The 25,184-nt window shown below is 42.8% G+C and overlaps 1 protein-coding gene across 1 annotated transcript in view; it reads right to left on the reverse strand.

Moving 5' to 3' along the window:
- RIPOR2 (RHO family interacting cell polarization regulator 2) overlaps positions 1–23,147 on the reverse strand; it is a 110,885-nt gene extending 87,738 nt beyond the window's left edge. The window contains exon 1 of the mRNA XM_036869854.1: positions 23,054–23,147. Coding sequence (XP_036725749.1) covers positions 23,054–23,114 — 61 coding nt within the window. The 5' untranslated portion in view covers positions 23,115–23,147. The remainder of the gene's footprint in view (positions 1–23,053) is intronic.
- Positions 23,148–25,184: the final 2,037 nt, after the last annotated feature.

The following is a 25,184-nucleotide window of genomic DNA, read 5'->3' on the forward strand; positions in this document are numbered from 1 at the left end:
GCATCCTCAGGCCTGGACTCTTAAGCCACCCAAATCATAGCCTAATCAATGACATCATAACCAACCAATGATACAACAGTAGGAGCAGAATGCGCTTGATGCCTAGAAAGGGCACCCCAAAGCAAGCTCTGGTCACTGTGTCTCTGCCTTCGACCATGAAGGGCAGCCTGAGCGGTGAGTGCCTTGACAGGCTGAACACTTCATGACAGCTGGATTTTTCCAGACACCCACCTCCCTCTGTCCTTCCAACTTACTAAATAGTTCCTGACAGCACTCAGTCTTCCCACATACACTCTCCTTCAGAAGAGAAAATGTGTTGAGCACATGATACGAACATTCCAGTCTTCCTGGCAACTAACTCCTCGTATGTGTTCAATATTGGTATTCTGGTCAGTATACGTGTCCCTAGTGAGTTTGGTTGACTTGACGTAATCCTCATGATGCTCAACACTACAGTTCATTGGCTATCTTCTTTCCTTTTTTAAAAAAATCTTTATTGGAGTATAATTGCTTTACATTGTTGTGTTACTTTCTGCTGCACTCAAAGTGAATCAGCTATATGTATACATATATCCCCATATCCCCTCCATCTTGAGCCTCCCTCCCACCCTCCCTATCCCACCCCTCTAGGTGGTCACAAAGCATAGAGCTGATCTCCCTGTGCTATGCGGCTGCTTCCCACTAGCCATCCATTTTACATTTGGTAGTGTATATATGTCAATGCCACTCCTTCACTTCGTCCCAGCTTCCCCCTACCCCGTGTCCTCAAGTCCGTTTTCTACGTCTGCGTCTTTATTCCTGCCCTGCCACTAGGTTCATCAGTACTGTTTTTTTTGTTTTTTTCCCCATTGGCCACTTCTTATACCCTAGATTCTGGAGCAGATACTTTAGAAGCACTGTATCATTTATTCCTGACTATAAGTCTGCAGTAGGTATTATTGCTCCCATTTCATGGATGGGAAAACCAAGATTCAAGGGAGTTAATGTGAGTTGTCCAAGGTGACACAATTGAATCAACTTTAGATACATGTGCAAAAGCTGGGTTTTGGCACCTGCAAACACGGGTGGTAGTGGCCCCACTATCCTGTCTGTCATAGATCCTTGTTCTTCTCTTCATTCTGGACCTGGGTTCATCTCTGTTGTATCCCTGTTGATACTTGACAGCTGAGCCCAGGTTTTGTGGGTATTTCCTTACTCTATCTCCTTTCTCGCTTCCTTTTACCTATCTGATGACTCCCCCAGTCCTTTTCAGCATCAATAAATCTGAGAGTCACAAAGGTCCAAACAGCTGCACAACTCCCATAGCACCCCTTGGCCTCTTGGTAGCTATTAAAATGGCCATAAATAAAACTGCTATCGAAACATTCATTCATACAATAAGCACTTGTGGAGAACTGAGAAAGGGATGGGGGATAAAAGAAAGAACGCTCCCCCCACCCCCACCCCACAAAAAGTTTACAACCTAAATGGCGATAATGAGATTGAGAATGGGAGCTGAATGACATTGTTTAAGACAATAGTGAAATAGACCACAAGGCCAAGTAGGATTAAGTCAAATGATACACTCATTCCCGCCCCCCACCCCCCACCCCGCTAAGTAAGCAAAACCAGCGGGAGAGAGAGGATGGAACCTGGATACTCTTCTTAAAAGATAGTTAGAATTAGGGCAAATGAAAGAGAGGCAGTTCTAAAGGTAGATTGAGGCACTTTACAGAGGACTAAATGCGGTTCTAGGAATGATCTGCACATAAACAGCTTAGAGGGGTATTCAAAGCCCCACAGTGGGGCCTCATATACTCATTCAGTTCATGGCTTTAAGTCATGTTCATGTGCTAAAGATTCCCAGATTTCCATTCCAACTCAGAACTCTCCTCTAAGGTCAGATATCTGAGTACCTACCTAAAATTCCTGTTAATTTCTTGCTGGCCAATTCTTGATTCTCCTCCCCAAAAACCAAACCTGGTCCTCCCCTATACTTAACCATCTTAGTTAAAAAAATAAATAAATAGCACCAATATCCAACCAGTTGCTAGAGGGCCAGAAATCTAGAAGTCGTTACTGATGCCTCTTTTTCCTTTACCTCCCACACGCAATTCATGAACAAAACCTGTTGCTTTTGTCTCCAAGACACTTCTCATTCTTGGTTACTCTCTCCAGCTCTACTGCCATCACCCTTCTCTGAGATCCTTCATCTCTAGCCTGTATCGCTTATCTCCTTGCCTCCAGTTTGCCCTTCCCTAGAATCCATTCTCCACTGTGGCGGGCCAACTTTAAGATGGTCCTCAATGATTCCCACCCCCTAGTATTCACACCCTTGTGTAATCCCTTCCCCATGAGCGTGAGTCTAGTCACTTACTTCTAACCAATAGAATATGGCAAATGGGCTGAGATGGCACTTTCATGATTAGATTATAAAAGGTTTTGACTTCTATCTTGCTAGCTGAATCTGTCCCTTGTTGGCTTCGATAAAGCAAGCTGCCATGTTGGAGAAGCTCATGTGACAAAGAACTGAGGTCCTCTTTTCAGTAGCCCAAAGAAACTGAATCTCGCCATCATCATGTTAGCTTGAAAGTGGATCTCTCCTCAGTCCAACCTTCAGATGAGACCCCAGCCCTGGATGACACATTGATTGCAGCCTGAAGCTAAGCTGTGCCTGGACTCCTGACCCACAGAAACTGTGAAATGATAAGCATGTGTTGTTTTAAACAGCTGTATTTGTGACAATTTGTTATGTAGCAATAGATAACTAATACAGAAAGAGTAATCTTTAAAAATAAAAATTATGCTGTGGTCACTCTCCTGCTTAAAACCCTGCCTTCATTCCGCATTTATTATAGAATAATATCCAAATTCCATGCCAATGCTTACAAGACCCTGGTGAGCCAATCCCTTCTAGTTTTTCCAGCCTCACTCATGCCTCTGGCTTCCCTCTTACTAAGCTCAGGTTACTGACTCAGGTCACAAGGGTCTTCTTTCAGTTCCTTAAACACGCCAAGTCACTTCTAAGAGAGTTCTTCCCTGACCACCCACATCTTTAAGTATATCCTTCCCCTCAGTTATTCTTTTTGAACGCCCTGTGCCTTTTATAGCACCAATTGTAAATTGTAATGGTTTTCTTTACCTTTTTAGTTGTTCTTTGTCTCTTTTTCACTGGACTGTGAGATCGTAAGGGTAGAGACTGTTTCTGTCTTATATACCATCTCCCCACAGAGAACAAGAGCTCAATAACTACTTACTGAATGAAAGATGAATAACTCTGCCGTTCTGGAGCACACCTGTACTCTTACCTCGATCTTTTTATTACCTTGTCAACACCGCCCCCCCCCAGCCTATCTCCATCCATGTAGCCTTCACCCATTTCCTAATAGCCACATCTATTCATCAAGATCCAGTTTCAGTACTCTAGTTTGCATCTGTTTTTCCCAGATCTCTTGCCCCATTCCCTGCCCTCTCACTTCAGAACTTTCATAACATCTTAGCTCTTAACATCTCCTGAGATGCTGGGCACCTGCCACCTTGTATTACAGCTATTTGTGTAGAGTCGGATGGTTCCAAACATTTCTCCATTTACCTCATTCTAGAGATAGAGGCCTGGAAAGAAGCACAGATATGCAGGAAAAGTCTTGGGAGAAATAAGAGCTACTGCAGATTAGCATCAGAGCTAATAGGCTACCTAGGAAAAATCTGGGGGGTGGCAGCAGGGTTTAACACCTCCCTTGGAGAGAAGCAGACTTTCCATTTCCCCACTATATTAGTCTGCTAGGGGTGCCATAACAAAATACCACAAACTGGGGGGCTTAAACAACAGAAAGGTATTTTCTCACAGTTCTGGAAGCTGGAAGTCCAAGATCAAGTTTCTGGCTGATTTGATTTCTGGTGAAGGTTCTCTAATTCATCTACCTCAAAAACTTCACTGGTCAAAGCATTCAGAGATTCCCTGGTGAAGCCCTTAAATCTCATCCAGGGAAACAGTGAAGGCCAGAGCTTGTTAGGAATTGGGGTGGGGATGTTATAGAAAACTCTGCTAGTGTGAGAGTTTGTCACTCTTTAACACCAATGGAAAGAAAGATTCCCTCCAAAGGAGTAACAGCTTAACACAAGTTCCCCTCCCCCTGTCCCACCCATGTATCAATTTTAATTTAAAAATCCCTAGGTACAAATGACAGCTATTATTTCAACAAGCTATTATTTCAACAAGCTATTATTTCAACTCAGGTGCCAGGCACTCTGCTAAGGGAAGGAGCCACAGAGGTAAATAGGAAAGTCATGGAACCCATCTCGGGGAGCCTGGTGGTGAGAACAGTGGTAAATAACTGAGGTGGGTGTTATGAAAGAGGAAGTACTATGGGTGCTATGGGAACTGTGATTATTTTTGGTGCCATAAAACAGGGTGTTTGAACTTCAGCAGCACTGAAAATGGTCTCTTCTAAAAACTGAATTTTATCCTGTTTTTCTCTCATGGGCATTTTTAAAGCCAGTTTTCGTTTAGGGAACAGAATTGGCAATGCCAGGCTGATTGTTCTTTGCGCCACCAATCAATCCTAGTAAATGCATAATTCATTAGAAGAAAGCAGAAGAGCATCCAAAGTGCAGCCAATTTAGTTTCCTCATTTAGCGCATCAGATATTTAATGCAGAATTCAGAACATGCCTGAAGACCCACTGCCATTGTGCAATGAAGTAGATGCTCTGATCAGAAGGTCCCGGAGATTTGGTTATATCTAGGGACCTCTATCCATTTATATTCCTATATATTCCTTCTGCCTATGATACTTCCTACTTCTACCTTTTTGCTCGGGCCATTTTCACTGCCTGGAAATTTTCCGCTGAGAATTGCCCATCACTTTTTCTTTTACCTCTGATGTTTGTCTCTGAAAACCCTGTCTAGCCTATAAAGCCCTGTTCAAACACTACCTCCGGGCTTCCCTGGTGGCGCAGTGGTTGAGAATCTGCCTGCCGATGCAGGGGACACGGGTTCGAGCCCTGGTCTGGGAAGATCCCACATGCCACGGAGCGACTAGGCCCGTGAGCCACAACTGCTGAGCCTGCGCGTCCGGAGCCTGTGCTCCGCAACGGGAGAGGCCGCGACAGTGAGAGGCCCGCACACCGCGATGAAGAGTGGCCCCCGTTCTCCGCAACTGGAGAAAGCCCTCGCACAGAAACGAAGACCCAACGCAGCCATAAATAAATAAATAAATAAAAATTAAAAAAAAAAAACAAAAAAAAAACACTACCTCCTTCCCAATGCCTTCTTGGCCCTCTAAACCCTACCTGCATCCTCCTGCAAGTCCCTTGTGTGTCCCCTGAATAAGACCCTATCACACAGCTTCCTTCTGTCATAAATATTTGGTAAACTTCTCCTCATCAGTTTATAAATTCCTTGATGTCAGGAACTATGCTTAGTACCACTTACAGGACTGTAACCTCTATATTAATGAGCATAGAGAATTGTCAGTGAATATTGACTACGTTAGGAATGAGAGCATACAGTGCCCCTGCTGCCTTCTGTCACCTTTTCTCTTGGAAAAAGTGCCTAACAAGCCTGTATTTATTGACATCAGAGCTGTACCTACAGAAGTATGTTTCCACCTGACAAATGACAGCTGGGTCTTGCTTGCTGCTTTCTGAACTGGTGAGAGCAAAACCCCATTTTCCTTTGCCCACGTCTGGTCCTGATGATAAGGTCCTCAAGGGAGTAAACATCTCAAGCTGTTGTTTTCTTACCATTGTCACATGCATCTGCTTGCACAATGGGAAACTAGTTGGGCCAACACCCTTAGCATTTTAGTATGTCCCAGGAGTGGATGTCCCAGGGGGGCTGAAATCAGGCCTATGCATTAAGGCAAATGATCCCAATCTTAAACCCTGCCTTCACCCCCACTTCTAGCTTCTGCACCAAGTGACCTGGAAGTTGCATGGGTGGAAGATAGTCAGCAAAATATTCAAGGCTGACAGGAAATAAAACATGTCTTACATGTAGCAAACATTCCCCTTCTGTCCAGCAACCTGAGATTGGATTTCTCACACATTATTATTATATTACATGTAGAGGTCATTTTCTGCAATAATACCATCTATAAAAATCACTTCCCAATTTTTTGGTCTCAAGACCCATTACACAATAACATAATCTAGACTAGCCATTTTATATAACATATATATATATATATATATATACACACACATATGTTTATGTGTATATGTACTTGGAGGGCATTATGCTAAGTGAAATACATCAGACAGAGAAAGACAAATACTGCATGATATCACTTATATGTGGAATCTAAAAAAAACGCAACAAACTAGTGAATATAACAAAAAGAAGCAGACTCACCAATATAGAGAACAAACTAGTGGTTACCAGTGGGGAGGGTAAGGGGAGGGACGTTATAGGGAAAGGGGGTTAAAAGGTACAAACTATTAGGTATAAAATAAGCTACAAGGATATAATATGGGGAATATAGCAAATATTTTTAATAACTATAAATGGAATATAACCTTAAAAAATTGTGAACCACTATATTGTACACCTGTAACTTATATAATATTGTATATCAACTGTACTTCAATTTTTAAAAAACCCACCTTTATATATATAACATAATCTAGACTAAACCCTCTTATATTTTTAAAAATTGTTGAGGACCTTGGGGACCCCCTGAAAGAGTCTTGGGAAACTTGATGGCTTCTCAGACTATATTTTGAGAACCTCTGCTCTAGACTGACAAACATTTTGGTAGAATATTAACTTTATAAATTCCTATAGCTCTGAACCCGGTAAGGCCGAAGGTAAATAGTATAAATCTAATTTAACAAATATTAATCCACAAAGATATTAAAAGAAGTATAAAATAATGCAGAATGAATGTAGAAGTGACTGGAAGCTAACACTATGCACGTGTAAACACAGTGCTAGGTACTTGACATGTAGACTCTTTTTAAGGTTCTAAAATGGACTTTTCCTTCATAATGAATCCCTTCCCTTTTCTCTCATTATTAGGGGAAACATAAAAGAAGAGATTTGTCTGTAAGGTTCTCCAAGGTGATTTATTTATATTGTGTCCCCGGGCCCCCTGCAGTCCCTGGCTTGCAGGTTGTCCCACGTGGCCCCTTCCTGTCCATTCTCCACCTTTCTCTCTCCTGCTTCCCGCCCTGGGGGTCCCCAGGTAGGGACCACATCAACGACTGCCCTGTGATGTCCAGTAGGGTTTGGCCAATGGGGAGCCCCAACAGGAGATCGGAAAAAGGTAAAGGAGTGAGGTGAGGATGTTAATTACCTGGCTCCTCCCTCAGAGGTCACATTGGGCTGGCTGTGCCCCTTCGTAAAAGACAACTGCTCTCCCCCCCACCCCCTCAAGGCAGCCCTCTCAACACAGCTCTCTCTCCTTGCAGATTCTAGCAACCTCTTCCTCTCCCAGCCTTTGGAGCCAGGTGGTGTTGGCCTCTCTCTGCCCTCTGGTTCCCCCACAATCCACCCACACCTCTGTAAGTCATCTCTTTGTAAATAAACCTTCTTGGAATTATTCTAATGGGCGCTATCAGTTTCCTGACATTGCCCTGACTGATACACATTAACAATAGTGTACTGATTATTGAAAAAAAAATTAAATCTGTTTTTATCCAGTCATTCATATTTTTAAAATATTTCTTAAGTAACTCCTTTAATTATGTTCATTTCTCTTTCAATTTTAGGCAAGATCTGTTGTTAATCTCGTTCAATTCCTTTCCTCCTTACTGTCCCCCAACGATGCACACACAAATCTTTTCGAAGTTTGGTCCCTCCCTAACTCACGAAATTGAGATCGTTAACTTCAGGAGGTGATTTTAGGAGGAATTACAGGCCCAGAAGCCATTTTACTTAACACTTTGTCACTGGTTGTTAATCTTCACCATCTTCATGGACATTATTCTGGAGTCCAATTCACATCGGAAACAGGTCTCTGAGGTTAAACGGCTGTCACTACCATTCAAGCAAAGCTAGAGAGAGCTGGAGGCAGTATCAAGGTACCTTAGAACACAAGGGAAAGATTCTGAAGCCATGACAGAGGTTCCTCCTGGCTGTTCGCTCTTCTCCACAGCTGCTCTCATATTCCTGCTCCTGGGCCTTGAGTTCAGCTGCATGTTTCAAAGGCCAGGGCCGCCTCTGTGAGGCCTGGAAACCATTAGCTATCCCTGCTAGCTTCAGCGTCCGGTGCCTCCCCCTACTAACATACATTTTATGCACAATCGGGATACTGGATACAAAGCTCCATCCCCGTGGGCCCCCGCACAGTTTCACTTTGCAGAGGTGAAAGTGGAAATCTGACTCCTGCAGCCAGGCTTGCTCAACCCACAAAGCCTTCTTTGGTAGCAGGGACGAGACCTGGCCCCACTTCCCCTCTTTCCTTCTCTGCTCACACACAATCCACGTCCCTGGCAGCTTCGGATAGGAGCCGTGACAACAGGACAGGGCGCTGTTACCCTCCATAATTAGCCAGGCAGGCAAGGCTGCTGTAATATCACAGCATTGACAGAGCTCTCACACCTATTAAATTATTCACGCCACCCAAGTGTAATCGGCTGTCACGTTCGAAATAGGTCATTCGCACTAAGGCTGCTTGGAGGTGAAAATTTCACAGGGATGGCAACAGATCCAAGTGCTTTGGTTTCCGCCGATCTCCAAAGTAAGGGGCTGCTCCAAGCAATCCCCTATTAAATATCTTTCATTGAATTGCAGTTATGTTTTCACGAGCAGCAGCAAGAAGCATCTGGAACAGCTGTCTGCTGGCAGGCACGAGAGTTGTGGCCTGGAAGGCTATATGTCAGCCTCTTCCTTCAATGGCCCGTCCTCAACGAGCCTCAAGGGGCTGCTTGTGGAAGATAAATCTGAACACCTGCTCTCGTTTGTTCTCTGCGCCCAAGACGGCAGCCGGGTCAGAATGAGGATGTAAGCACTGGGCAAGGGCAGGTTTTAGAAGAACGAACGCACACAGGCCTCTCTGAGAAGTGCCTCTCAGCCCTGGGTGCCGCATTCAAAGAGGAATTCAAGTTCAACAGCTGTGGGGCGTGTGCCCCTGCATTTCAGATCCTAATTCACAGACATTTGGGCCTCTTCGGCACTCAGGATACACTTGCCCTCTTGTTGGCACAGATATACTATTCAACTCAAGTGCCTGGTGGAATACAAATATTTGACTGGCTATTGCAAGGTCTGGAGAATTACTGGCGTGTTAATATGTTCTTTTAATGGTTTTCAAGGATACGAAAGACTATCTTACAGGAGGAAGAACAATTTTCCCCTGGGATTAGAGTAAAGTAAGGTGACTGAAGACATAGTTCATGGGATTTGAGTTAAAATACACACAAGCAAATGTGCTGATTGCTAGCTCTTGACTGTTAAATGGATACGTGACTGAGGGAGGCTGATAAAGCTCCTTGGGGAAGGGAAAAAAGGCAGGGAGTTTAGCAATGGGATTGACCCCTCGCCTGCCTTCTATTAGGAGAATAAGAATAAAAACCTCTAAAGAGGTCTCTTTCAGCTGAGAGGCTATGGATGTACAGCCTTGGAGCAAAAGGGCAAGAGATGCAAGCAATTTTTTTTTAATAGAACTTTATTGGAATATAATTGCTTCACAATACCGTGTTAGTTTCTGTTGCACAACAAAGTGAATCAGCCATATGTATACATATATCCCCAATCCCCTTCCTCTTGAGCCGCCCTCCCATCCTCCATATCCCACCCCTCCAGGTCATCTCAAAGCACCAAGCCGATCTCCCTGTGCTATGTTGCTGCTTCCCACCAGCCAACTATTTTACATTCGGTAATGTATATATATTGATGTTACTCTCACTTCGTCCCAGCTTTGCCCTCCCACCCCATGTCATCAAGTCCATTCTCTATGTCTACCTCTTTATTCCTGCCCGAGACGCAAGCACTTTAACGTGGTGAGCATAGCACCAAAAGCAGAGAGGCCACGTGAAGATGGAAAGTTCATGGCTGCATTTCCACAATTATTCTATATATCAGAACAGTGCTCCTAAGGATGTTAAGCGCTCTCCTTCAAATATTCACCTTCAAGAATGCTGCCCAGGGCTTCCCTGGTGGCGCAGTGGTTAAGAATCCACCTGCCAATGCAAGGGACACGGGTTCGGGCCCTGGTCCGGGAAAATCCCACATGCCGCGGAGCAACTTAGCCCGTGCGCCACAACTACTAAGCCTGTGCTCTAGACCTGTGAGCTACAACTGCTGAAGCCGTGCTCCACCACAACAAGAAGCCTGCGCACCGCAACAAAGAGCAGTCCCTGCTCGCCTCAACTAGAGAAAGTCCGCACACAGCAACGAAGACCCAACACAGCCAAAAATAAATATAAATAAAATAAATAAATTTATTAAAAAAAAAAAAAAAGAAGCCTGCCCAGATGATCCACCCCTTCCCCTGATCTTTCCTTTAATTTCCTTTACGTGTTTATGCAGTTTGTATTGCATTCTCCAACTCCTGGTTTTATGGAACAGCCCATATAGGTTATATAGCCCAATCCCCATAAGCTAGAGATAAATCTATGAATAATTCTCATTTATGCATATGCTGCTTTATCATCAACATTTCAACAGACATTTCCTAGTGCCCACTATTCCGGGTACTTGGAGTGGGACTTCATGAAGTCATCCACCATTTACATCTAAACTATCCCGAAGTGGACTCCCGCTTCCCCCTCATGGCCACACTTCCCCACTGCAAGCCTGCTTCTCCAGTAGCCTTCCTCATCGCAGTAAAGAGCAGCAGCATCCTTCCAGATGCTTGCGCCAGAGTCGTGGAGACATCCTTGGTAACACTTCCCTCCTCACCTCCAGAATCCAATCGGTATCGGGCCTGCTAAGTTCCCCACCAATTCTCTCCTGGACTGCTGCCATCCTCTCCTAACTGGCTTCCCTGCTTTTGCCCTTTATGCCCCCATTTTAATTTTCCAGACAGTAGTCAGAATGATCCTTTTGAAAGGCAAATCAGATTATGTCACTCTGCTCAACATTCACCAGTGGCTCCGCATCTCCCATAGAGCAAACCCCAAATGCTTGCAATGGCCTGTACGGCTTACAAGAGCTGGACCCCCTCCCTCCTAACAGAAACCTCTAGGATTGCAGCTTCTACTGCTCTTGGCCGTGCTCACATTGTGCTGCAGCCACACTGGCCTCCCGACTCTCCCTGGAACATTCTCCTGATATCCAAGTCGGTCCTGCGGTCCCTTCAAGCCTCTAGAGCCGAGTAGAACTGAATCTAGCACATGGTAGACTATCAACAGATAGTCTTTAATGAATGAAAACAATACATCTTCTATCCCTATATAGTTCATAAGCTCCTGAGGGGCTGCATCTGCTAATTATGCTACTCCTTTCTAGAGGAGCCTCGGTAAGTGCTAATCCCAAAATATTTATGCAGAGATTCTAAAACTGATTCCCAGCTAGGCAGACATTGGTAGAAAAAATTCCCAGACCTCATTCTTACACATCCTGCTATGGAGAAAACAGTCTTTCTAAGACTGTGTCAGATATGCCCAGCCCTGGGCAGAATCAGCTCCCTGGGACCAATTCTATCTCACCTGGGTATTCAGTTCCCTGTTGTTAAGTTTACATGGCTCAAGAAAAAGCAACCTTTTTGCAGACTTCCAGGAACTGCCTGGCTCTTTCCTGTTTTGTTTTGTTTTGTTTTTTTGGTGTACCCATTCCTAACTCTTTTTTTTAAAATGTGGAAATATATATATGTTATATACGTATGTAGATATAATACATGTAATGTAAGATTTACCACCTTAATCATTTTTAAGTCTACAGTTTAGTAGCATTAAGTACATTCACACTGCTGTGCAACCAATCTCCAGGACACTTTTCATCTTGTAACACTGAAAACTGAAGCTAGACCCATTAAACAACAGCTCCCCATTTCCCCCTCTGCCTACCGCCTGGCAGTCACCCTGACATTTTCTGTCTCTATGAATTTGACTCTCTACACACCTCAGATACATGAAATCATACAGTGATGTGTCTGGCTTATTTCACCTAGCTTAATGTCCTCAGGTTTCATCCATGTTATACCATGTGTCAGAATTTCCTTCCTTTTTAAGGCTGAATAATATTCCATTGCATGTATAGACCATATTTTGTTGACCCATTCATCTGTTGATGGATACTTGTGTTGTTTCTACCTTTCGACTACTGTGAATAATGCTGCTGTGAACATATGTACAAATATCTCTTCAAGACCTTGCTTTCAGTTCTTTTGTGTATATGCCCAGAAGTGGGATTGCTAGATCATATGTTAAAGAATTAATTTTAACTTTTAATTTTTTGAGGAACTGCACCTGTTTTCCATAGTGGCTGCACCATTTTATAGTCTCACTAACAGTGTACAATGGCTCCTGAACTCTTTTCATAGTAAGATATTTTTCCCCTCCAGCAAGTTAGAACTGCTCAGAGATGCCTAATAGTGCTAAACATTCCAGCTCCTTCCAATGCTTAGCAACCAGGAGCCGAGTGGCCCCCACTGAACGAGCGAGGGTGTGTGTGGTGGTGCTTTTTGCTCTTTCCTTCGTGACTGTTTTGAAACGGCTTCCTTGTCCTTGAATTAACATGCAGGCTGAGTGGACATCCGCGGGTCTGCCCTACAGACAGAGGGCAGTGGGCAAGAGCCAGCACTGTTTTGGGGATGATCAAAGCTCTGCTAATCCCTTGTAATCTCCTAACGTAAAGGGGATATATTTCCAATTTGTGGTTTCTTTGAAAGATGCCCCCAAGGTTGGCACTGTCACTTTTTGATGAATTGGGAGACTTGGAGTGGTGTGTGTGTGGAAAAGCCAAGAAGACGGCCTTGAGCCATGTTCGTGCATCAGTCATCTCTTGCAAGGAGGTCCAAGGGTTTCGGATCTCGGGGACAAAGAACCCAAAGAGTCAAATGAGGAGGAGAGTGCCTTGAAGTCATGCAGAAGAGTAAGTGGGAAGGACCCTGGACACCTCCTGTGCGCCACCTTCTTTCACCTCATTCATCGGTGGGCTAGGAGAACCAGGCCTTAGTCCTCCTGTGTGTCTCCCCTTACATCATGCTGCCTTCTCTGCCCTCCCCCACCCAGCGCATTCTGTCTTTGGTATTGTCTTGGACTGTTTGTTAGTTTTTCATCATCCTACCAGTTGGTGTTACAGAGCAATGTAATATGGGGACATGTGTTCTCTTAAAAATAATATTTAAATAAAAATAAGAGGGGATAAATCTTCTCTTAAATGGTGATTTTAAAATGATAGGACCCTCTCACCAGACATGAAAAGGGGAAGAGCTAGTGGGAGAGATGGTTAAGAAACTCTCAATAACCTTAAGAGGCAAAATGATGGAACTTGATGACCTAAACCAGGGGTCAGCAGGCTTCTTCTGTAAAGAGTCAGATAGTAAATATTTTAGGCTTTGGGGCCAAGAGGTAAAAAATGAGGAAATTGTATACTTACATATAACAAGAGAGAAAACAAACTTTCACATTTTTTATGGACGAAATTCAAAATATAATAATTAATAATTGAGCTTTTTTTTTTTTTTTAATAACACCAGTCTACTAAGGAGAAGAATGGAATTCTTCTTTGGGATAACATCTTGCTTAATTGAAGTTCAAGGTCAATGTTCCCTATCATCAAATCGATTGTAAATGTCTGCCTTTTTGTAAAAACCATTTATGGCAGGCGGTACAGAAACAGGCAGTGGGCTGGGTCTGGCCTGCAGGTTTGCCATCTCCTGCCCAGGCCAAGAGGTGGGTAATGAGCTACTGACTCACTATGTGCAGTTTTCAATATTGCCTGGTAGCTTATAAGGGCACAGACATCTGTCTTTTTGGTGTATCATTAATGTTAGGAAGACACGCAGGGCTTTTTTCTGTCCTCTGCACTCTAGTCCATGGTGTAAATGACAAGATGTGTTGTCTTTTCTCATACAGAAGACGATGCTTCTGACCCAGCAGCAGTTGTCCTTCCAGGAGTGGGGAGGACCTGGGTTGACCCTCCCCAGTCTCCCCTCCTACAGCTGGGACCATTTCCAGCCTGACCAGTTATGTGCCCTAGTCCTAACTTTTATTGAGTGGTGCTCAATAAAGATTTGGTGATTAGTTCACAGTGGGTAGATCCCATTAACTCGCTCTGTGTCCCATGAAGTATTATTATTAAAGAACTGAACTAATGTTTGTCCTCCTGTAAACACATGTGCACATTAACATATTTACACACAAATCTACATAAACAGATTACCATGATTTCTCCAGGAGGTTTTACCACTGAAAATATTTTAAAAAGCAATGGAAGTGAAAACAAAGCAAAACACCACTAGAGGAAACGTTGTAGAGGCTTTGTTTAAAATCTTAATTACTGGGCTTCCCTGGTGGCGCAGTGGTTGAGAATCTGCCTGCCAATGCAGGGCACACGGGTTCGAGCCCTGGTCTGGGAAGATCCCACATGCTGCGGAGCAACTGGGCCCGTGAGCCACAACTACTGAGCCTGCGCGTCTGGCGCCTGTGCTCCGCAACAAGAGAGGCCGCGATAGTGAGAGGCCCGCGCACCGTGATGAAGAGTGGCCCCCGCTTGCCGCAACTAGAGAAAGCCCTCGCACAGAAACGAAGACCCAACACAGCCAAAAGTAAATAAATAAATAATTAATTAAAAAAAAAATCTTAATTACTGTCCTAAAATGCCATTAACATATGTATAACTCAAGTTTCAATAAGTGTTATCTTTAAATTAGAAATGGTTTAACAAATATAGAGAGCCCAGCCTTTATCAAATTACTTTTTAAAAAGTACTCTGTAAAGCGGCATGCAGAGGCAGTAACTGTGGTGTGTTTACCCCAAGTAAATATTTACCCAGGAGAAAGGGCCTGTGTATTGTTAAAGATACTGTTAAAGATATGATTCTTCACCTCCAGCATTCCTGACCAAGGCAAAGGGGACTCTCTCCACAAGAAAACTGCCATAATACTCAAAGGATTTTCAGAGGGAGACCAGATTGATTAAAGCAAAAAAAAAAAAAAAAAAAAGGTAAGAAATCACAAATTTATTTTGTGCCAAGTGAAGGGGTTATTCTGAGTCCTGCCTTGGTCAAATGGTGGAGGTTGGATAGCAGCCAGGCTTGTTAATTCATGAGCCAGACGCACCTCTATATTCCCAGGAAAGCATCTGAAGTGAGCAGTCTCAATAGCTCTGCTCTCATCAGCTTGTGTCTTTGTTAATCACAGGCCAAGAGTAGAAGAGGAGAATTGTATAGACTTGGGAGACTGGGACAGCTGAGAAAATCACAATTAAAAAAATCACTGACATTTATGTAGTAAGTCCTTACTGGTTTTTCATTATCGCATACATTATCTCCTTTAACTTCAAGCAGTCTGGGGGGGAGGTGACCACCACCACCGCCACCATCTTTATCACATCACCATCATCACCACCCCAACATCATCGCCATCACCACCACCATAATTATCATCATCTCCAAGTGGAAGAAGGAAAGTGAAGATTCTGAAGGGTTAGGAAACTTGCCTAAAGTCAAGCTACTAGTAAGTTGAATTAGGTCTTTTGAGTCCAAATATTTTGCTCTTTCAGCTATGCTATCTTCCCTCAGTTTGGAAGTCTGAATGGTAAAAAAAAAAAAAAAAATCAAAGATTTACAAACATGGGTGGCTCTAGAATTTTTGGATGCCAAGTACTTAGTACAGCAATATGGCCAGAAAAGGGGTCTGTCCTCCACTGGAAACTGTTTGCAGCGTAAGCATATGAGTTTTTACTCAGATTATAGAGTTCAAATCATTCAAAATAGCAATGTTTTCTGAAAAAGCTTTTTATCATGCTTTATATTAAGACTTCAAATTCTAATTTATTTTTTATTCTTTAGAGATGCTAATGGAGATTAATAGCGGGCTGAGGCATGCCCCACCTCAAAGACATCCTTGGTAACCCTGAACATATAAACCAGAAGTTGAAGGAGAAGAGATTGTTTTTCGTAATATTTCAGTCATATAATTTATCTGAAAGTGGTTAAAAGTGCCTTCTACAAATCCTATCTGCATATTTGATTCTTTGACACGCTTTTCTTCAAATGCCATTCTATCAGTTCGTTGTGCTGTTATAAATAGGAAGGAAACTCCCACCATAGAACATGTTTTCATATTTACTCCCTCTCAGAGTTTCCTGAATGCCAATTCATAGAGAGAAAAAAAAAATATCTTCAACTGCTCAACCAGCTGACTCAATTTGTGATCTGAAAGTCAAGTTATCTTCTTCCTGGTTCTCGGCTCATCACTTCTTACACTGAATGGGCAGTTTAGAATGACGTCGAGAGGGAGAAGAGACCAGCCGGTGTCCCCCATTGCTGTTTGAGTTGTACAGTATAAACATTTAAACTTTTAACTCTCAGTGATCCAAAGACTAAGAAGGAAAGATTTGCAGTGAAAAGATGGCACCATAACCTCGTCACTTTCCAGAAGGCAGCAACTTGTTTTTAGTTCTCTTTATTTTATTTAGAAATCATTATTTCCTAGGGTTAAACCTCCTAATACAGCAGAGATGACATACCCTCAAGATCTTTTCTCTGTTTACTAGGTTATCTATTAATGACAATCTTTACAAAGCTTGACACAGTGTTTTCTCTCTCCCTCAGTTGGGAAAATAGACACCTCACCCTGCCAAAAGGTCACATTTTCCTCACTTTTATATTTTAACATCTAGAATGTTTTACTTGTATCCATCATTGATCTTCAAGTGTCTTCTGCCTGAAGCCTCTGTTAGGCAAGTTGAGGCATGAAAAAGCGTAAGATATGGAAAGTCCACACGTGAAAGAATGACGATAATATACATTATCATTAACTTGCCTTCTGGAGTGAAGCTGGCCATTATACCTGCCTTTTGATTGTTATCCCAGCGTATATGTCAAAATCTTTCTCTTAAAAATATCTAAAAGTGATCAAGTAAATTGTGGTTTTTCTTGAAGGGAAATTCTTGATGAGTGATGAGATACACTCTGTCTACACAGCACAAAGTGAAGTGGTTTTTCAGCTCAAACGACCTGGTTTGTCTATCAACAAGGATCAAACACTTCAGATTCTTGACAAATCCCTTCACTCTGCAGTGTACACATGGTATGGAATCATCACCCTCCTAGTCGGCCAGGCATATCCACATTTCAGGCACCCCAGAAACCAGCCCCCAATCCAGCCTGGAACTTACTGTCAAGGAAGTACATGAATGTTCAATATCCCACCAGCCCCTGCATTGTGGTTTCATTTTCTTCTGTCCATTTTTACTTGACAGGACCAGTCACTATCTTTATTTTTCTTCCTCTCTGTCCTTCTTCTGGTACTTGAAATAGTCATTTCAACTTGACTCAACTAATACCTTTTCCTTCTTTAAAATCTCTCCTGAAACCAACTGAATTGCAAACATTTTCATTAAACATCACAGCTGTTTGGTAAACAATCAACAGACAAAATTTAGCCATCCAAAAATAAATGAGAAGTGGAATAAGCCTACACTTGCTAAGCACAGTAAAACATGTGAGGTATAGGTAATGGGATACATCACATTTCTTTAATAAATAGGTTGACTTCAGTAAGTGAAGTAACTCCCATCAAAGAGCAAGGGCAATACTCCCAACTTATTTCACTGCTTTGGTCATAACAACTACACATTTCTTTTTTTTTTTTTTTTTAACTATTTTTCCCCCCACACAAACAATGGGTATGCATATACTTGTAGTTTTCAACTCAAGTCCTATAGAAGATATACTCCAGGCTATCTCATACTATTCCTAAAAAGACTTTACTGGCTGCTTATAGAGATATTAAATAAGCATTTAAAATGCTTTCTTTGTGATACTGGGCCCCTTTTTGGCTTTGGCCTGATCTAAATAAGTCACCCTGAGGTCACTGGGGGCCATAAATCAGGGGGGTGGACTTGTGGCTAAGACAGCCTGCATAGCTTTAGTGCAATGTGCTATTTTAGTTTGTGCCCCTGAAATGACACCATCTCTTTGGCACCAGCCAAAGCAAGCTTCCTAGACATCTATGGGAAGGGAGTGTTTTGCAGTAATCCAAGGCATAGGTCACACAGGCATGAAATATTGTGGGGAGGTCTGTGTCTGCTCCAGACCCTGTGACAAATAAAGTAGGGAAAACGACTTCCAACCAAAACGTTTATCCAGGATTCCAGGAATGGAAATTGACCCAAGCAATCTCGGCAAATTGCGAAAGCAAAGAGTGGCCAACTTTTTTCAACCCAGGAAACTAAGGCAGCCTCTTCCTGTCCCTTCTCCAATCCCATTACTTGGGTCCACTTGACAACCCCAGACATGGATGTTTTTGAGAAAGGGCTAACATAGCTAAATAACAATTATTATATCTACATGCTATAAAATGTGGCATAATCAAACAAAAAGGTCCAACTCTCTCTAGCCAAGGCACATACACTTTTATGTTCTCTTTCTCAACACTTTTTCCATAGAGGGTATGGACTTAACCAGTCTGAACTTTCAGGATTTATTGGTTTTGTACATAATCTTAATTTAATCTCTTCTTCCTTCTTTCTTTTAATTTTGGAAAGGGCAAATGTAATTCAGTAAATATCAAAACGTGCCAGATTACAACAGGTTGCATAATTGTTTACCCATTTAAAAAAATCTACCTTGGCTTCATAAGCAGTTTACACAGAAAGACAAAGTGGGCATCTATTCTATACTTACAATTCCTTTTTGTTAAAACTTTTGCAATTTTCTTGCTCTCTCTGAGCTGAAGATCCCATTGAAAGGGAAAAAAATGCTAACTTACTTGGCTTGGGGAAAGGAGAGAGGTTTGGTTCGAAAGCGTGTGGCATTTTTTTTCAAGCATCTGTCAGTCTCTTTAAGAGCGACAGGCAGCTAATGCTCGAGTGGACTTCCCTTTGAGTTTCTCTCTATCTGGGAGAGTTCTTCTCCTTTGGGGAGTTTGAAACAACTTTCCTAGATACTGTAATCCAGGACAGGAGAAGTATTCTTATGCTATGCTGCATTGTACCAGAACATCCGAAGGTCTGGCAAAGCTTTGCAGTTTCCTGTGGTCTTTCCAGAAGCAAGATTTTAAAAGGCATGTAAGTGTCCAGGGACTATATAAGCCTGAGAAATACTTTGCACACATGACCGTGAACTCGTGGAGTTTTATTTTTCTAATCATTGCACTTGACCACAGATTACCGAGCACTGCTGAAAACAAAGGCAGTGAGGGCTTGTGGTTCTAAGGAAAGAAGGACTGCAACTTTAACTTGTGCCAAGGAGTACTTCTGACTGCTAACCTGCTGGCTGACCACCACCTGGGGAACTGTTTCCTCCCACACACGAATCCCATTCTGTTCTTGAAAGCTGGCCAAGGGCCTCCACTGTGCGTGACACTTTTTTTCTATTATTATCACCATCATAATTGTTAGAGTTATCATTACTATTATTATCCATCCAGCTATTTCTACTAACATACACCAGACTGGCTGTCAAGAAGGCACAGTGACAAAACAGATGAAAGCCCTTTAATTTGATAAGTTTGAAACAACAATGGGAAAGGAGCCCTCTAATTCTAATGACTGGTTTTTCAATGGCTCAGTAATCAAACCAATCATTCCCGCAAGAAGGAATAAAGTCTACTGGATAGTAACCATTTTCTAAATGGCATGGTGATATAAAAATAAATAAATACATAGTGATATTTGGAAAGCCAACCTGAGGTGGGGGTGGGGGAGGGAGGGAGAGAAAGAGGAATAAAATATTGGGGTTTCTGGTGGGTAGGTGGGTGACTGCTTTTCTCTCTCTCCTTCTCCCTCTCTCCCTCTCACTAATCATATGCAATGCTCCCCTAGAACAAGATCAAAGTTACACACCAATGCTTCTTAATTTCGCGAACTTTAACATTTTCTTTAACCACAGAAAACAATAGCTGAAGCAAACAGGATCTCAGAAAGGCAGTTAAAAAAATATATTATGAGCATGACTCAGTTTTTTCTTCCCAGATCTTTATGTGGTCCATAAATCTAAATGGATTATATATACTTTTAACCAAATGGACCTAAATTCTAAATTTGTTTTTCTTTAGGGGGAAAGGGTCCTTTAAAAATGTGTCCATTGCAAGGAAATATGGTTGCCTTGGTAACAAGCTCCTAGGCATCTTCCTACCTTTATGTTAGAGGAAACTCACTGGACCGAAAGCTTTCTGCTTTCTTAGGCATGTTAAAGTGAGCTAAAAGCATGGAGGAAACCTAGAGCAAGCTTGAACTCTTCTAGGTAGATGTATGCCACTGTGCAGAAAAGATGAAGTAATAGAATGCTGGAGCTTTTCAAATGAGATCTGAGAGAATGTGTAATCAACACTCTTGTTTTAGGTAAAAAATGAGGCTCAGCAAGATTAAGTGACTTGCGCAAGAGCCTACATCTACATAACAGCAGGTGCAGCGCTACAATCCAGGCTCCTGACAACTTGTCCTGTGCTGTTTCCACCCAGGCATACATCTGAAAAGTGGTTTATAAACTGATTTTCTGTAATAAGTCCTATTCTGAATATACTAGGTTAACCAGACATGTGAAAAAACTCTGTGCAGAATTCCTTTTATACATTGCTTTCTAACCTATTCTAAGAACCCATTTTTGTGAATACATAGTCAGAATTAGTATTTATTGAGTGCTTACTGTGTTTGAGGCACTATTCTAAGCACCTTCCCTGTAACAATATTTAATCCACACACCATCCTAGGAAGTTAGTACTCCATTTATAAGTGAGTCAACTGAGACACAGAGAGATTAAGTAACCAGCTCAAAGTCATAGAGTGAATTAAGTGGTAAAGCCCAGGCAGCGCAAGTCTGGAGAGGAAGCTCTTGACTATTATCCTGCAGGGAGCTTACTTAAAATGAAGGAACTACCCGGACAAGCTTTCACATAAATAGGCAAACAAGATCCATGACTCTGAAAACTGAATACAAATACGCTGGATGTTGGACTTGCAAGGATTCTCTCTCTAATCTTTAGAGATTAAGTTAAATGAGATAATCAGTCAGGAAAGTACAAAGCATATCACCTGTGAAGTACAACGCAAATGTTATGAATCTATTATGAAGATACTCTGTACAACCCAATAGGTATTATTGTCCCATCTCACCACTGAAGAAACAGGTTTAGTTTAGCAATTACCTTGCTTAAATCACATAGGTAATATGAAGCAAAATGAGAATTTGAATCGGAATCTTGTCTGACTCCCAACTTGACTCTTTACCGTGCTGTTGAGGTTGAAATAATCACCTTGATAATCATGAATGCGCAAGAGAGAGATCTTACTCATCAAGCCCTGCTTTGCTGAGGTCTTAATTCTTTCCCTCAGAGTGGGGCCGCTCACCTATCTGTCTATAGGTGGCACTCTTTAGCACTGTAGCCATTGGTAAAAGAGAAAAATCCCTTTGGGGGAAAGAAATGTGGCCTGGCGTTTTGGAGGTTGGGTAGATAATTACCAAATTGTCCCATTTAGGCTTATTTTCCTAGTTGTAAACATGTTCTAATTCCTGAAGGGAGTAACTAAGTATGTATTACACAGAGAAAACATCTTTAAGTAGAAGTGAAAGCTGAGGAATGGAGCCTAAGATCAAACTTCGAGTCAGAGTGGCTCTACCTGTCATCCAAGTAGAGCAACAGCTTGAGAACATGCCAAACAGCGAGGAAGCTGGGGGAGATATTCTTTAAGCTGGTTGAAATTGTGATAAAAACCCAAATTATGGTTTTAAAAATTTCTGAGGCTACAACAAAGTAATGTGAAGACAGACATCAGTAATGGTTACCTCCTAAATGACTAGATTACAAGGGATTCTTATTATGCTATACTCTTTCGTTTGCCTTCAATGAACTTGTACTACTTGGGTAACTGCAAAAAATTTTACTAGAGCTCCTTTAAAAAATTACTCGATAAGAGTTTTTAAAAAACTACCAGCTATGGTTCTTGCGGAAACCACCGAGTTTATGAGGTCCCGAGTCCAGATTACCATTTCTTTAGACAGTTCCAAATTCTTGAAAAGCTCTTGCCTACAGCCCAGCCTCATAGGCAGCATTTGATTACAAGGCATCTGTAGATTACAAGATTAGCCATTTCAAATTGCAACCCTTACAGTCAAATCCCACAGCACCCGTCTACCTGGGGAAACCTAAGCGGTGCAGTTGATGTCAGAAGCTAGCATGGCTGCTGCCACCCAGCCTGGAAGAAGAGGAAAAGGGAGAGGCAACCGAGAGAGCTGGGGTGCCAAATAAGTCCACGGAAGAGTGGAGAGGGCAAGACCCAAAGGCAGAGAGAGAAAAGAAGGAGAGGTGGGTAGTGCAGAGCAAAGCAATATGGCACCGTGGGGCACCATCCCCGGCCCATCTGTCCAACTGCTGCCCTGCAGTCCTGCTGTGTGCTGAGCACGGAGACAGACTTCCTTCCTTAAGGTGTTAGACAAGACAGCACAGAAGAGGGACAAGGGGAAATTTCAGTACTATTTTCTACCCTAAAGTAAACCTTTGGTCATGACTTTCTAAACAAAAATTTATTTGGAGGAACCATTCAGTTCCCTTGTCCCGGGTTTTGCAGTGTACTTCTGGGGTGCCATCCCATCCAGGATGCTTTCAAAGTCCTCAAGTCCCTTACCCAAGCCGGGCCACAGTTTCCAACAGTGTCAAAGCTAAGCAAAGTAGGGCTTCCCTGGTGGCGCAGTGGCTGAGAATCTGTCGGCCAATGCAGGGGACACGGGTTCGAGCCCTGGTCTGGGAAGATCCCACATGCCGCGGGGCAACTAAGCCCGTGCGCCACGACTACTGAGCCTGCGCGTCTGGAGCCTGTGCTCCGCAACAAGAGAGGCCGCGATAGTGAGAGGCCCGCGCACCGCGACGGAGAGTGGCCCCCGCTCGCCCCAACTAGAGAAAGCCCTCGCACAGAAACGAAGACCCAACACAGCCATAAATAAATAAATAATACATTTATAAAAAAAAAAAAAAGCTAAGCAAAGTAGATCAGAAAGGCTCCTGCCAGAATGACGTGTTTACCTTCACCAAAAACATCATCCTCTTCATCCATCAGGAGCTCCTTGGAGTCTAGATACTGCATCTTGGAGCCGGCAGTCAGCGTGTGCAGCGGCCTCAGCAGCTACCCTGCCCCCCGAGGCGACTTCCTTTTCCCGGGTTGCCTAAGCGCCCCAAGAGGGCAGCGTCAGCCTCTGCCCTCGAGAAAGCAGCTTCATTCATATGAACAGGCTTCGTGAGCCTTTTGAAGAGTGCATTCCAGGTGGGGTAATTTTCACCACTGAGAAGAAAGAATTATTTTCTTTTTTGTTTTGGAAGGGGGCTGCAGATCCGGTTGGAGCTGAACACAGATAGCGCTTAAAGTCTGAGAGCAATGAATTCTATTGCAAAGCGACAGCTTTCATATTTTCTTAAAGAGGAAGGCGGCCGTTTAACTTTCTTATGAATCTGAACACAATGGGTAGTGTTGAAAGAGAGGGGGTTCACATTTCTTCTATCTTGGTTTTGCTTCAACGACAATTTATCTGAAAGGAAAGCAAGTCACTATGCTAGACCCAGGCAGGCATCTGGAGGGACAGAGCTTTTCTTTCACTCAGTAATAGCTGCATTTTTCTTTCTTTGCAAACCCCTGGCATTTGAGGATCAGAAAATTTCCAACACTTAAACCAAATGTAATGCACATCTAGGCTCTTTGACTCAATTAATCTATGGTCAATAAATGGATAAATCGTTTGGGTCAAACGACTTCCATTTCATAATACTGACTCAGTCTGATACTTCAGACTTATCACTAAAGCAGAAAGGAGAAAATGTAACTCAGAAGGCCGTTCTTCCCAGAGGGAGGACTAACCACTGAGCTGTCATGTCAGTACCAGTGGTTGGCATCACCATATTGAAACACCCAAAGTGTGCTAAATTCTGTATGGCGGTTCAAACACAAATCTCTGAGTGATACTGCAACTTCACTTGGGGTTTCCCAGCCCTCTACCTTGTGTTATAAGACATCTCGGGCGTCAGAAGCTTGGAAAATGCAAACGGAGTTGATGGTAGGGAGTTGTTGGCCCAAGGTGTTTATTGCTGGCAAACTTATTTATTGAGTAGGGTTTTAAAAATATGTACATATATTAATAGACTTTGTTTTTTAGAGCAGTTTCAGGTTCATAGCAAAACTGAGAGGAAGTAATAGAGGTTCCCCATAACGCCCTGACCCCCACACATATAGCCTCCCCCATTATCAACACCCCAACCCCCAGAGTGGTACATTTTTTACAACTGAGGAACCTACGCTGATACATTATTACCACCCAGAGTCCAAGGTTCATTCCTGGTGTTGTATATTCTATGGACTTGGACAAATACATAATGACATGTATCCACCATTATAGTTTCATACAAAGTAGTTTCTCTGCCCTAAAAATCCTCTGTGCTTCGCCTATTTATCCCCCCCTACCACAACCCCCGGCAACCACTGATCTTTTTTTTTTTTATAAATTTATTTATTTATTTATTTATTTATTTATTTTTGGCTGTATTGGGTCTTCATTGCTGCACATGGGCTTTCTCTAGTTGCGGCGAGCGGGGGCTACTCTTCGTTGTGGTGTGCAGGCTTCTCATTGCGGCGGCTTCTCTTGTTGCGGAGCACAGGCTCAGTAGTTGTGGCTCGTGGGCTCTAGAGCACAGGCTTAGTAGTTGTGGCACACAGGCTTAGCTGCTCTGCGGCATGTGGGATCTTCCCAGACCAGGGCTCAAACCCGTGTCCCCTGCACTGGCAGGTGGATTCTTAACCACTGCACCACCAGGGAAGTCCCAACCACTGATCTTTTTACTATCTCCATAGTTCTGCCTGTTGCAGAATGTCATAGTTGGAATCATATACAAGGTAGACTTTTCAGATAGGCTTCTTTCACTTAGTAGTATGCATTTAAGTTTCCTCCCTGTCTTTTCATGGCTTGATAGCTCATTTCTTCTTAATTTTGAATAGTATTCCATTGTCTGGATGTAACACAGTTTATCTATTCACCTACAGAAGGATATCTTGGTTCCTTCCAAGTTTGGGCAATTATGAATAAAGCTGATATAAACATCCATGTGCAGGTTTTTGTGTGGACATAAATTTTCACCTCCTTTGAGTGCATAAAAAGGAGCGCGATTACTT

This window comes from Balaenoptera musculus, chromosome 11 (genome assembly GCF_009873245.2).
Source record: "Balaenoptera musculus isolate JJ_BM4_2016_0621 chromosome 11, mBalMus1.pri.v3, whole genome shotgun sequence".
Taxonomy (NCBI): domain Eukaryota; kingdom Metazoa; phylum Chordata; class Mammalia; order Artiodactyla; family Balaenopteridae; genus Balaenoptera; species Balaenoptera musculus.